This window comes from Adelges cooleyi, unplaced genomic scaffold (genome assembly GCF_023614345.1).
Source record: "Adelges cooleyi isolate 19-005CV unplaced genomic scaffold, UGA_ACOO_1.1 ACOO_flye_CR_arks_rails_tigmint_CR_PRNA_9, whole genome shotgun sequence".
Classification (NCBI taxonomy): domain Eukaryota; kingdom Metazoa; phylum Arthropoda; class Insecta; order Hemiptera; family Adelgidae; genus Adelges; species Adelges cooleyi.
In genome coordinates this window covers 3447575-3461792 of record NW_026096579.1, presented here as the reverse complement: position 1 = coordinate 3461792, position 14218 = coordinate 3447575, and the positions used below count along the sequence as shown (strand labels likewise).

Genomic DNA, 14218 nt, shown 5'->3' with positions numbered 1-14218 from the left:
AAAAACTCAAACAATTGATAAGTAATTTGCTTCGCTTCTATGTGTATGAAATGTTATAATATTTTGTCTATCTCGCATGAGTAATTTTAAAACTTGAACTTTAAACTTAATAATAACTTATAACTTTATTAATTTATATGGTTTGTGATATTATTTAAACGTTTGCACAGAAAATAGTTATGATTAAAATTACAGAATATACTTAATTTTTTTATCGACTATTTACCGGTGTAGTTTAATTGGCCATTTGGATTGCGTATAGACAACCCATTTCTATTTAAAATCTTCAGTGATGCACGATAGTGTCTATGTACGTACAGATATCTTAATGTGGCCTATTATCAAATATCTTCACGTATATCGTTAGCAACTTGTATGGCCGTAACTGCTAAATTGCTAAATTCTATTCCTTTCCAACATTGAATATCTGTCTTTTGTGTTCTCCCAATTTCTTGCGGGGCATTTAAACGACTCGTTGAAAATGCAACCGCACTACACGCACTCGTTGTTCTATTCGTTCGGATATCCCGAGTGCAAGGACAATTACAAAGTCCGGGTAGCTTCCGGCGAACTGAGCTGTATTGTTCTTCACGCTTATAGGTTCAAATTATTTCGTTGTTCGCTTTAGAATGAAGTAAACACTTCAAAATTATGTTGTCGACATAGTCTCTGATTATTAACTGAAATATTGTACAGCGCTATTTATTTATAATACGTTATTCCAGAAGAAAACAGAAAAACATATGACAAGTTGCTTACATCACTGTGTATTTAAGATATCCACGTGTGAATAACTTGAATACTTATATTTTGAGATTAACTCGACGAGGCGCCCTGTTATTATATTGTTTCGAAATTCACACCAAGTAACTTTATACGATTCTTTTGATAGTTAATTATTAAGTAAGGTGTTAATGGAGATTATAAAACAAGTACTGTTTTTATTAACAAATGTGTCTTTTTTTTGGTTTTAAGTATACTATAAGAGTTGGTATTTTGTTTAACAATCTACAACCTGATAACATGTATACCGAACCTGCCTCAAGCCAGGTCGGGTAACGATCTGAAGTAATTAAAAATGTTTTCCGCTGAGCGCTTGTCTCCTTCCGTATCCACCATTTAAAACTTAATGATCACTTATAAATACAAAAGCTCTACTTCGCCTTGTGTTCCTTTTTTATTAGGTAATTATATGGTAAATAGTATGATGGTTTGTTTTCTATGTGTGATAAGTCTTCTTGTACAACTATAAAAAAAACAAATGAAAGTCTGCAATCTACTAATAATAATTCCTACTCTTTTAACGGAGAAATCAACGCTGTCTGCTGGAGATCAGTCGTTTTCATTAAAAATTGTGTGGCGTTAGCATATTTTATCGATTGTACGTCACGTTGACCGGGATATAATCGGATAACGAGCTCTATAGCTGTTCAATTATAAAATACAATAATATGCTTGGCGGGTGACAAGTTTGTATTGGATGGCGCATGCATATTGTATAGAAGTGAGTGCCGAATGACTCACATTGTGAGCTTTCAACCAATACACTTGAAAAATTCTCAACAAAAATATTTTTTGATGACAAAAAAATTAGTTTCTTGCCAAAAAAAATATGTTCAAAACAATCTATACGGTTTACGAGAAAAGCAAATAGGTTTTTTTTCTAAAGTTGTTGATTACGTCCGTAACTCAATTTATTTGAACAATATTTTATTTCTTGAACTTCAGAACTTTCTTAGGAAAAACCTGACCTCTTCTGTACTTCTTTAAATAGATTACACGCCCAAAACGCCGAGGCGAAACGCGACATTTATTTTTCGCGACGCCAGCTGAATTGTCGATGAGTTGGCCAAACTAAGACAAAATTAGATGACAGATAGTTGTAAATCCGAGATTCGAGTCAACCGGACCATAATGAATAATTATTATAACTGTTAGCTTTGGCGAACACTAGTTTAGCGTTCTCCTTTATAAATGACTGGGATGTGCAAAATAAACTGACACAAATTAGGTGCAAACAATTAATGTTAGCAAAACTGTTAGTGTAAAGAAACTAAATAATAGCTCAGAAATTAACACTTAATTATAATAGACCATTATTGGGTTATCTGTGAAAAAAAACGTGTGGGATGTGCATAATCAATTAATTTATTAATTAGGTAGGTGTCACATTTTTATGATTCTAAATTCCACTATAACATTTCAAATGATCTCTGTTACATTTCATTTTACTACTTAATCTCGCATTTATACAGTTAACTTGTATAATGACCAGCAATAATATTTGTATGTATATTATGCTGATGAATAATTAATAATACATTTTATTTGTTTGAAAATTTTCAAATGTCCATACCATACTTGTAACCAACAGAAATGATATGTTAACAAGAGAGCAGCTTAATAATGATTTATTATTTTACGTTTGTGATTTTTTTTAAAATTTTTTATTTTGTAAAACTCAAGAGTTGATAATTATTCTGTCAAGAGCCGCCTCGCTGAATTGGCTCTAATGACTGGCGGATTTAGTTTGTATATTGCGATGATTGTATGAATAATTCAATGTTTCTAGAAAAAAACAATATTACAGAGAAAAAAAACATTTATACAACTGTTTTTTATATTGGGTCAGTACCTCTTGGCAAACAAATCTTTTATAATTTTACTGCGACTAACTCAGAAATCTGGATACTTCGCAAGCTTGCTGGGAGCTTGTCTCCAGCGATTTTTATAGCCTCTAGGGGATCGTAAATAGGTGATAAATAGACAAAGAATAACTCTTCATTCTTTACATAAAATAATAATAATAATTTCCCTTGTGTAAATCCATACCAAAAATTTCACGTGAAACTTTTTCTTTCTATCGTTTTTATGTACGCCGAATGAAAAATGTGTTTTTTGGCAACATTGAATTGAGGTTATTGATGTTAATTTAGGTACCTTAAAAAATGTTTGGTCACCAATAGGATTTGTGCTAATTTTTATGATATGAATAAATCGATTTTGATTACTTATTTCAACTTAATGTTAGTTTAATTTATATTAGCTTAAAATAATTAATATTTAAAACCCTTAAACATAAAATAATACACTCAGCGTACAGCGTATACGTATTTTGGCAACAATGTTGTCTTGTTCAGCGCTAACGACAGACTGAGTATATTAGCTTTATATTATTTACTATTCCATGGGATATAGTTGTTCTATACTCTATGATCTTGACAGTAAAAAAATATACGAGAAAATAACTGACGCTAAAATATAATGCTCAAATATTGATATCTCTTTTTTTTTATAGAAAGAAGAATACACTCTGAATTGGTTTTGATTTGTATTTATTTTCCAAGAATGATAAATAGTTAAACCCTTTTTTTATAGAAATTGATTTGTATAGTATTGTAAGGGCATTATGAAGGGTTAAATTTTAGTTTCAATATTATTGTTATAATTCAGGTTTTCTATACTTACTTAATTCATTAGATTAGGTTTAAAAAGTTATGATTCAATTATGACTACATGCCGCGAAACATTGGCAAGTGTTTTATTTTTATCGTTAATGGTTTGAAATAACACCGTGGAAAAATATGTACTTGCCTGTTAATTATTCTCACCCATCTTACGTTGAAATATAATATTTTTTTTAGCATATTTTTACTTTTATATATCTTGTTTTATATATAGATATTTGTCCAAATTTAGTTTTTAAATTACTTTTTTGTTTCGTTTGTCTTGATTTTAAAACAATATTCATATTTTAGCTAATCAAATAATACAATTCTATAATACCCGCACCGAAGTTGGAGTTAACATAAAGAATTGTGTACATTTGCATGATTTATGTTATGCCCTACAACTTTGATTATTATGAAAAGTTCAAAGTAATATATATTTTGTCAGATGTCCTTTTTAAGTTAAAAGAAAGTCATCTCAGTCGTAATTCATAACCTTTTTTTAAAAAAAATTTTGAAGTGTCTGCTGTTTTGCTTAATTTTATTTACTGCACGTGACAGGGGATACAATACGCTTTTATTTCCGTTTTATTACTTAAAACCAAAAAGTTATAATTAATATAATTATAAAATTAGCGCGATATATATAAATCTTTAAACAATAAAAAGACCTGTATTTTATGCACAACTTTAGAGAACCTTTTTTACTAAATAACAAAATTAAATAATGTTTACTAGGTTTGAAAAAAGTTAGTTAATTAATGTTCTTTGACGGTATCGCTTAATGTCATGCATTTATTTTACTACATGCTATACTGATGATATGGGTAGTGTTGACAATTTAAAAAAAAATTCAGGAATGAGCTTATAATTGGCGATTTAACATTTCTCTTTCATTATATTGATGATATATATATATATATATATATATATATATATATAAATATCATCTATAATGAATACTTAAAAACTAAAAATATGTTTTACTAATTTTATATCAGTGATATTTTTTAGTATTGTTAAAATTAATAGAGTTAGTATAATTGTATAGTTGGATTAGTAGGATCTGCTACTAATGCTACCTTTATTAAAAAATAAGAAACAGAGTTTTTGAAATAGGATCAAAGCAAGACGACTTAATCATAACTTAATTGTGGATAGCTGAGAACAATATATTACGATTAAAATTAATCGTGGCTTTTTTTTTTGAACCTATTCAAACACTATTTTGACGGGCTTTTGTTTTTAGTTTTATTCATGGTAATGATTAATGAGCTTCATTCTCATGCCATACTTGTTTTAATAACTTGACGCTTTTTGCGACTCATATTTCATTAGTTAGGAATTTCTTTAGAATATCATCACCTACTTTTCGTTTAACAGATTATGTTCCATTTCCATAGAAAGTAACGAGCAAGCAAATCGAATTTTCCTCTCGCTAAAGTTGTTAATTTTCATGTTCACTCATTATAGATTTAAGTTTTTTTAGAGATTATTTAGTTTTATTTTTATTAAAAATACATGTAAATATATTTATGTTTTCATCTAGACTAATATTTTAAAATAAAAACTATAGTAATAATTATATTTATTTTAATTAAAGTGTTTTATTTTTAGGCCCGAAGGTGGGTATAACAAATTTTCATAAAAAATGTCAGTTGCCCATTTTTATTACATAAATAAGCCTCGGTGGCCACGTCATTATTATATTTTCAAAGCTAGTTAGCATGTTATAGGGAATTTATATATTTCAAACTAAGACATTCGTCTCAAAGCTATGATGTAAAAATAACTTTATTTATATGTATTCAACATGCTACGTACATGACTCAAAAACTCGAGTTAGATTAAAGTTCCAGGAAAGTTATTCTTTCATGTGATGTGGTAGCATGCTGAACAAAATTTTAATATCACATTTTTCCTCCTACATCCTACTAAAGAGAGATAGATATTCGTTCGACACGTTTTTGTGCCATTGTTATAATATTCCGAATGCGATTTTCCACGTTCAATTTCGTCGTTGCTTATCGTTCTTTCATCCATTACCACTGCTATACAGTACACCCGTTTGCCATACCTCTGAACCCCTTACGCATAGTGTTTTCCAATTCACTTTACCTCGTGGGCTATGGTCTATAAAAGTATCCGTTTTCGGTTTTGCAATTGTACTATTGTACGAGAAAGGGTCGCATGCATAACACAATAAAATATTTTGATTTTATAAGTGATACAGCGAGTGAAAAACCCATATTATAAAAAAAATTCAATTGTGTGTTTGATCCAAGTATACTAACAGTCAACAGAATTAAAATTTAAATAAACAACTCGAAATTGTGTTTAATAAACATGGTTCATGTCCTTTTAACAAAAGATCCTTTGTTTACCACACCTCAAAGAAGAGAACTTCAAATATTATAATCTTATAATAAATATTTAAGTATCAGTTTTTGTTGCTATTATCTTTATAAACATTTTTTTTTAATGAAAAGCAGTCAAATACAATTTCCAAAATAAAAAAAAAAAATAATAAATAATTGATTTTACAAAGATGTTTTTTTATATACTTCGGAATTACTGGATCGACCTATACTCATAGCACATTAATTAGTTATAAATCGTATCTAGTTAATATGTGGGCGAAGAGGGGGCGTGAAGTTTTTAAAGGTAATTCCATCACCTTCAAAAACTGGAAAAGAAAGGTTGCCGGTTTTTCGATTTTTAACTATGGCGCTCTAGGCTATTTAAAACACTGTGAATTGTAATATGTGAAAGAGCCGTCGGATGTTGCACAAGGTTCTTAGTCCGGGTACCCTCTGTTCAGTGAGACATTTTATAGTTGCTTTGCGTCAGAGCTTAGGAACAATCTGACCGTAATCACTAGAAATGTTTAGTTGAAAAGTTTTAAAACGATCCAGTCACTATCAGATTCGTTGCCTATGAACACTAGGCAGCGTTGTAACAGAAACCGATAGAAAAATGACGACGTACAAATTACCTACGTTGTTTCCCCTTACTTCAATTTTTTCTTAGTATTTACATTAATCTCTTTAAATGTGTAATTTTAGTAAAAGCTTTGAGTACACAGCGTATTTAGAACCATATAGTGAATTCAAGATAATTTAACTTTTTCTACTGACGTGTGTCAGACATTAGCTTCCTCACGTTTATTATACCTATAATATAATATATTATATGCTCGAAGTGTAGGAATGAGGATAATAACAATTAGTTAATCAAATAAACTAAAATCCTATATAACTTAATGGGATGTACATATCATTTAAAAATATAGTGATGTGTTTTTTTGATAATAAACAAAAGTATAAGTTTAACAAATCGGAAAGAAGTGACATTAAACAATGTTATACTAACAATTTTAAACAAAACGGTTCGACCACTTACGGTTAGTTGATAACATTTGTTTGTTACACCTGACTGGCGAGTGACCGTGGTATAGACGAGGTTTGGATGTCGAAATTTTTTTTTTGGTGGAATAAAAGCAATTTCGTGTCGATTAATTTTTGACGTTTTAGCGTGTATAGTGTATTTTAAATGGTAATATTGACTTTCGTCATATATAGATGCGTGCTGTCGTCTCGAAGTATAATGACGTGCCTTACAATAATTCATCTGTTACTACAATAATGCTAGTGTAGTTACGGCGTGGAAATAGACTATACGGATGTGTTGTGGTGTACAACTAAGAGTTATATCATCTTAGTCGCGGCCACAGGAAATCCCAATAAAAACAATAACCGCGATTGTTTGTGCATCGATTTTATCATGTTAACGTTAAGTCGCGGCAGAACGTCGGAATGATATTGTCGTCGCCGCTGTCGTCTGTGCGCTGATGGAGTCGCTGGAGCGATGGATGAGGGTAAGCGGTGGCGCTCCGACCCCGAGGAATGGTGAGGTGGTCGCTGCCGGTGCCGCCGTCGGCCAGGCGCCAACGTTGACCGCCGCCGCCTTGCCGCCGCCCGGTGTCGCAGCGCTCGTACGCAAAGGTCGGCGCCATCTGAGCGCCACTTTTTGCCTGTCCGGCGACACCATGGAAGGAATTATTCAGTGCCTCGTCTTCCTCAAGGCCTTCTCGGTATGTCACCCGTGATACATTATAATAATACCTAATATTAATATGGCTTTTTTGCGATGATGAGTTTGTTGTATTATCTAGCATAAGTACGCGGCCGGTAATTTATTTGTTGTTGTTAGCGTAGAATGTACGTCTGCACCTAATTGCTGGTAATAACTAGTTACCGTTAACCTACCCGTGACCGATTAGCGACTGACGACTTAAGAAAATGTGTAAAGTCGTCGTTTTCAAGCTATACAAGGTGGTTGGTAATATTGAGGACGGTAGGTTGGTGGATGTTGCGAATCATTATTAAGATAAGTCCGTGGCGCCCCCGTCTCATAACTTACTATGTTTATTTTTTATTTTATTTCTAATTTAATTGAACCACTTAAAATAAAAACACTTTATTAATTGTTATATTATACGTAGTATAGCGTATTAGAAATAAATAAAAAAGACTTTTATAAATGCGCGGCACGCTCAGATAGTTACAGTTCACCGAGTTTTAAAACAATAATAAAGGTTGCAATTAAAGTGAAAGAGAAAGACTATTATTGTAATTAAAGTACTCTTACTGTATTAAAGTACTAATAACTGTTACTAAGATTATCATGTTTAATTTATTATACAAATAAGGATAAAACGTTTTTTTTTTAGCAATTACTATTACATATAACAATTACTATTGCCTGATTATGTAATTATGTATGTTAGTATGTCAATTATCATTTTAAAACTTAAACATGTAAATTCATTTTTTTATTGATAAAAATTCTGTTCTTGTTGCTAGAAAAAAAAATTGAAAAATCTTTAATGGTCTGTTTTTATGCCATGTGTTTTGTTCTGTTTATTGTTTGTGTAATGCCGTAATAATAATTGCGTTGAAATTGATCGCAATAAATCTCTAAAATCATGTTCATGTGGAAGTCTGTTCATTTTTCATGTGGGAACAACATTTAATAAGGTACCGATTTATTATACAAAAACTTTTATGACAAAAAAGTTTTTCCTGTGCCATATTGAAGTAAAAGTTTCGGGTATAATTTTTCGTTTTTACAGAACTTTTGGTAAATTATTTTACTCCCGCTAGCATTTAAGTTGGTAATTTATCGTTTTAAATATTATATATGTATACTCATATGCATTAAAAAAAAAATAAAACCGTTGCTCATTTTTATTTTATTTTCTTCTAGAATAAATAAAACTATTACTATATAAGTTCATTCGGGATATTATACAACAGCTGTTCCATGTAGTAATACTATCTATACTTGTCTATTTGATGGTGCTTTTGTAATCTAATATTGTTGCATGAATCATTATGCATCATGATATATATTGAAATGAACCCTTTGCATAATAATATAATTTGTCAGTGTTTTAGAGCGGTCCTTGTGTATACACGCAACGTTGATGCTCGAGCGTTGCAAACCTATCGTAAATGAAAAAATAAATAATTCAACTTTAAACGGTTTTGAAATTTTCATTTGAGTGTAAATACCTATAAAGTACAATTTTCAATGGTTTTAAACAATCACTGTTCGGCGGTTATCAACATTTCGTTATAAGTACACTACGAATAAAAGAGTTGCAGTTTAAGGTTATCTTTAAAAAAGTATGTCAGTCAGGCAAAATCATACAGGTCGTATCTCGCTTTATTTTTACCGATTGCAAAGGTTTTTTGTCTCGGTAGTTTTTCCTTTTTGTAATATTTGCCGTCTTTCAAATCGAATTGGCCTCTTGTGGGTTTATCAACAAACAGTGTAATCTACCGTTTTGATGGACGTTGTTTCCCGCCCTCTAACTCGCACGAAAGCCACGGCCAAATGATTGTCAGTAGGGGCGGAAAACGTCCGCGTTAACCGGGAAAGTGGCGCAACTAACTTTGTAAATCTGCTTTTCTGCGACCGTGCTGGCTGTTTTCCATACCATTTTTTCATCTGTTTTTCGGGTCCACAAAGCTTTATTTATGTACCAGTTTCTAAAAACGTATTTCTCGAAAAAACAGTAACTTATGAAAATAAATTCAAACAATTCCGTCAAAACGTAAACTCGCCAGTTAATATTAAAAAATTGAACTCTTTTTAAACAATAATTTTCATTACAAATTTCCGGTGTACCTTTAAAGTTATTATACCAAATTGTGGTTAAATATACCATTGTGTCTCAAAAATCATGTATTTTAAATGTATTTTGCATTGAATATATTAACAAATATCCAATATCCGATAACCAAAATGTAATTTTCAAATTTATACTACCCAACTTATAGGAAAATATCATTAAAGTTAACCTTGTTAAAAACATCAAGCTATACAATATTTTGTTACTATTTTTTAAATATATATATAGCTTATGCTGCCCTACCACACATTTAATCTTCTATTATTGTTCATTGAAATGTACGATTAAATTTATAGTTCGTTTCACAAAACTGCGAAATACATTTATTATAATATTATAATTCCTATGGAAATATATAGGTATAAAAAATATTATGGACGGACGTGGACGTGATTTAATAGTGCTGAAACGGCACGTGATTATTATTATTATTACTATTATTTTACATATATTTTTTTAACGTTTTGTGAGAAATTGTCATTTTAAATTCGCTGACATTATTGTTATATCAATGCTGCGTTGTGCGAAATAAAATTATAATAACGATAAACGGTTATGAACGGTTGACTTTTCCCCCCTCGTAAGACGTGGGTAAGAAGCGATTTTCTCAGAAACGATTTGCCTATTTAATTGGCTCGTAAGCACTTCAGTGTATGTCGGTAAAAAATGAATTGATTGCCGCCGGCTGTAAGCTAAAAACAAGTGCAGATAATTGACGTGTTCGGTATAAAAAACAACGACAATTTGGATAGCGATCATCATTTAACATGACCGGAGGAGGGTTTCCATATAATAAATATCCACCGAATTACCGAGGTATTATTATAACTCTCTATTAAGCCACCGGCGGTGATTTGGATGTTTTAGTTGCCGACCGTTGGGCTATATTCGGACAACGTGTAAAATATTACGAAGGGATCTAAGGTTAATGAGTATCCCTTTTTAACCCTAAAAACTGTTGTTCAATTTTCCGGAAACGTACACTCTGATAATAGCGGAGGGTGGGATTCATATAAGATTGATAAAACGCCTCGACTTTCAAATAAATCAGTTTATTCGTTAAAAAAAAAAATACTTCATTTTCGGATGCATAAAAAAATAATCTCTAGTTAAACAACGGAAGTAAAATGTTTAGCGCGTAATTGCGTTATTATGGAAGGCTAAGATTGGGCTGTTGAGTAAATTTGAGTTGACGCTATAGAGTATAATATTTGTGGTTGAGGGTTTTTTTAAATATTTAATTATTTTTAAATATACAACCACAAGTGTTGCTTTAGTTTTTTCGATTAATTCGATTAATAACAAGAAAGTGTAATTTTCTTTTTAGATTCGATGCGAAGTCTTAACATTGTAGAAATATATAAAATTAATACTTTGTTAAGCATGGGTAGACATGTTTTTTTTTTTTTTAGTTCTTAAAAGTAGACATGATTGCTTTTTAAAATTTGTAATGATCTTAAAATGTACCAAATTATGGTTCTTCAAAAATTAAAACTGCTTAGCTGCCATTTTTATAGATGTCCCTTAACTTCTATGTTTGCTTACTGAACCCGCTAAAAACTTACGTGTGTTTTTCTTAATTTTTAAAAATAATAAATCGTTTTAATCATATTATACTTGTTTCTCTACATGCGGTACACTCACAGTTAAATGTATATTTTGTATCACATAAAATATGCTTATAATAGTAACAAGCTAACGTTGGATCTTTGACCCAGTACGTCAGTGAACAACTGTCGTAAGTTACTTTGTGTTTACTTTTTGTTACTTCTGTTTTCCCTTCAGTTATTTCATAATGACCAATCTAATTTACTATAAAAAGCTAACTGTATTACTATGTTAGCATTGTGTATAAAGTCCATTGTCAGAACAATTTTTGAACTACATAGAATCATTCGGTGAAAGCTTATCTTAAAATAGTATTAATTATGTATACATTATTGTATTGTTATATAATGTGGATATTTTACTTACAATTTAAATTAAATCAACATTTGGTCGTTGAAACTTTTTTTTTATTTCTGTCATCATGGACAACTGATACAGAGATATTGTTTATTGATGAGACTATCATGTCCCTTTGAATATTATTTTTTTATTTCATCTATGCGGCTTGTATTTTTATGTTGTTTGTTTTTTTTGGTCCTATTACATATTTTATAATAATTGATTATAAGATATAATATTCTATCTTATTATTTGTAAGGATTGGAGATGGAAGTATTCTTTCAATAATCAATATTTAATAGTATAAAAAATTACACCATTGTTATCGAATTATTTTTTTAATTTCCTTTTTGTACTTAAAACTGTTTTAATATCCGTTTTTATAATTTAGGTAATGACTTTAGTGTAGTATATTCTATGTATATATATATGAGAATTACCTGTAGGTTGTCTTTTATTTGTAAATTAAGTAGGCGGATTAACGTCCGTAACGTAAACACTTGATGTTATAAGTTTTTTATTAAGAAATATATTTTTTTTTATATTGTTCCCCGTTTTACAAAATAACTCCTCGAGTTCATTACTTTTCTCTTATTTTATTAATTTCAGCGCTCAGATGTGACTCTCCAACAGCAATTAATTTGATCGAAATTGAAGTTTATTTATTTTGAGTCGCTGGTTTCGGATGAGTACAACGTAGTGGTGAGCTTTGTTCGAGGGTGCAGAGGCGTATTTACATTCTCTTGGTGTATATATTCGGCTGAGGAATAGTTGAGGCAAGTTGTTATGCTCTCTGTGATCCGTTGTCAAATAGTTTGAGTATATTGATATTTTATGTTTGGTCGTATAGTATACGTATTTCGTACAGTTCAAATAATCGGCTTTTTTTTCTAAGCAAGTAATATTGTATTTAACAAAATGGTCGATAATATTAAGCAATAAACATTTATTTTATTGAGTGTACAATTTTTGTTGATCGGTTTGAAATTTAAATAAATAACTTTATTTGATTATGTAAAAAAATGTTTGGAACAAAAAATAAGCTAGTGCAGTAGCGGGGTATAGTGGTGACGGAGCATATTGGAGCGGGAGAAGTCACAGGTTTACAGTAACTATAATAATCACTTTAAATTAAACGCTTCGAGCTAGTCTGTAGATAGTAGATTTAAAAATAATTTTGATGATAAAAGCATTTTAATGACAATAATGGGCTTCAAATAATATGTTTAGTATCGGGGGGATTCGATTAGGGATGATTGATTGTCCGTCTTTTAGTAGAAAAGACTTATGATATTATTTTGGTTTGTCAAATTCTATCGGTAGACTGTAAAAGTTGTAGATTGCCGTAGTCTTAAGTTGAAAAATATATAAAACTTTTGGGTGTTATTCTTCATTTTAAAGGGGAAGGGTCGAATTTTTTAAATGTGTTGCCTTTCAAGTACGATTTTTGATTAAGAAGAAATCGGCTCAGCGGTTTTAGAGATATCGTGGGTCCAGACACAAAAAAACCCATTATTGTAATAATACCCTCTCAGTTCCGCATCGAAACTAAAATACTTGAATCGTAAATAAATAAAATCCGAATATTTATTTAACACAAAAAAAAAAAAATTATATATACTTGTATTGATTAAATAAACTTTTTATTGCGAACAGTACGTATTTTTTTTATCTCTCTGTGACTGCAAGTTTGATAAAACAGCAATGCTGGTAATTGTTTTGCACAGCAGCGAATTAATTTTCGTTCACTGGATCCCAAACTTGTTTGTTTGGTCAGCGTCAAGTAGGTTGAGTCAGCTTTAATTATTCCAAATCAATTTCCCGCCTGATCGTTATTGTTAAATGCTCAAGTTAATCGAACTAAAGATTTCAACACAAATTTTAATCAGAGATCAATAAATTCAACATTTATTAGTAATCATTAGGTTTCAGACTGAAAAACAAAAACTGTAATAATAGTAGAACGCATAATATACAGGGTGGGCCACGGGAATAGGGACAAAGATAGATGGAATTTTTTCAACATTGAATGGGAGTAGGAAGGTCTAGATAAGCTCATTCGATCTGCCAGATAATGTCATTTAGTTATCACTATGGCTCAGTGGAGTGTTGTTCACCCGTGTGTTTGTGTACTACGCGTTTGTGAAAAACAATGAATCGATAGTTAAAGTGCAGCGTGCATTCAGCCTTCACTTCAACCTAACCTAACCCTCTCGGGAGTTGTTGCAGTACGTTTGAGACCAGGGTTTTTTTTTATTAACTATCCCCGTTGTTCGAAAACTATTGACCCACCTCATAATTGTTTTCCGATCAGGAACAGCACCGCGACGTCCGACTTTGAATATTGTTGATATGCACTGGTCTTTGCCGGCTATTATACAGTATTATGTATTTACTTTGAAATTAAATTGAATTCTCTGTCTTTTTTTATTAATAAACGATTTAAGTAATATTAAATTAACTTGCATAGAAATGTATATAAACATGGATCTATAAATATAATTAAAAGCGTACAAATAGAAATGGCCATTGGTAGTTGACACAAGATGGCCTTTAATTTTATTTCTCTTATGTATAATAATCAGGTTAATTACAATTAAAGTTTACTATTAAAATAGTTTAC

General features: G+C 30.7%; 1 protein-coding gene across 5 annotated transcripts in view; it reads left to right on the top strand.

Annotated features, from left to right (window-relative positions):
• Window positions 1-14218, top strand: part of LOC126846931 (neurobeachin) — a 157219-nt gene that overhangs the window by 17733 nt on the left and 125268 nt on the right. For 3 of the 5 annotated variants that reach the window (XM_050586831.1, XM_050586829.1, XM_050586832.1), the window contains exon 2: window positions 7031-7542. The exons of the other annotated variants lie outside the window; for them this stretch is intronic. In XM_050586831.1, the coding sequence (XP_050442788.1) occupies window positions 7300-7542 (243 nt within the window). In that variant the 5' untranslated portion in view covers window positions 7031-7299. The remainder of the gene's footprint in view (window positions 1-7030; window positions 7543-14218) is intronic. 5 annotated transcript variants of the gene reach the window in all.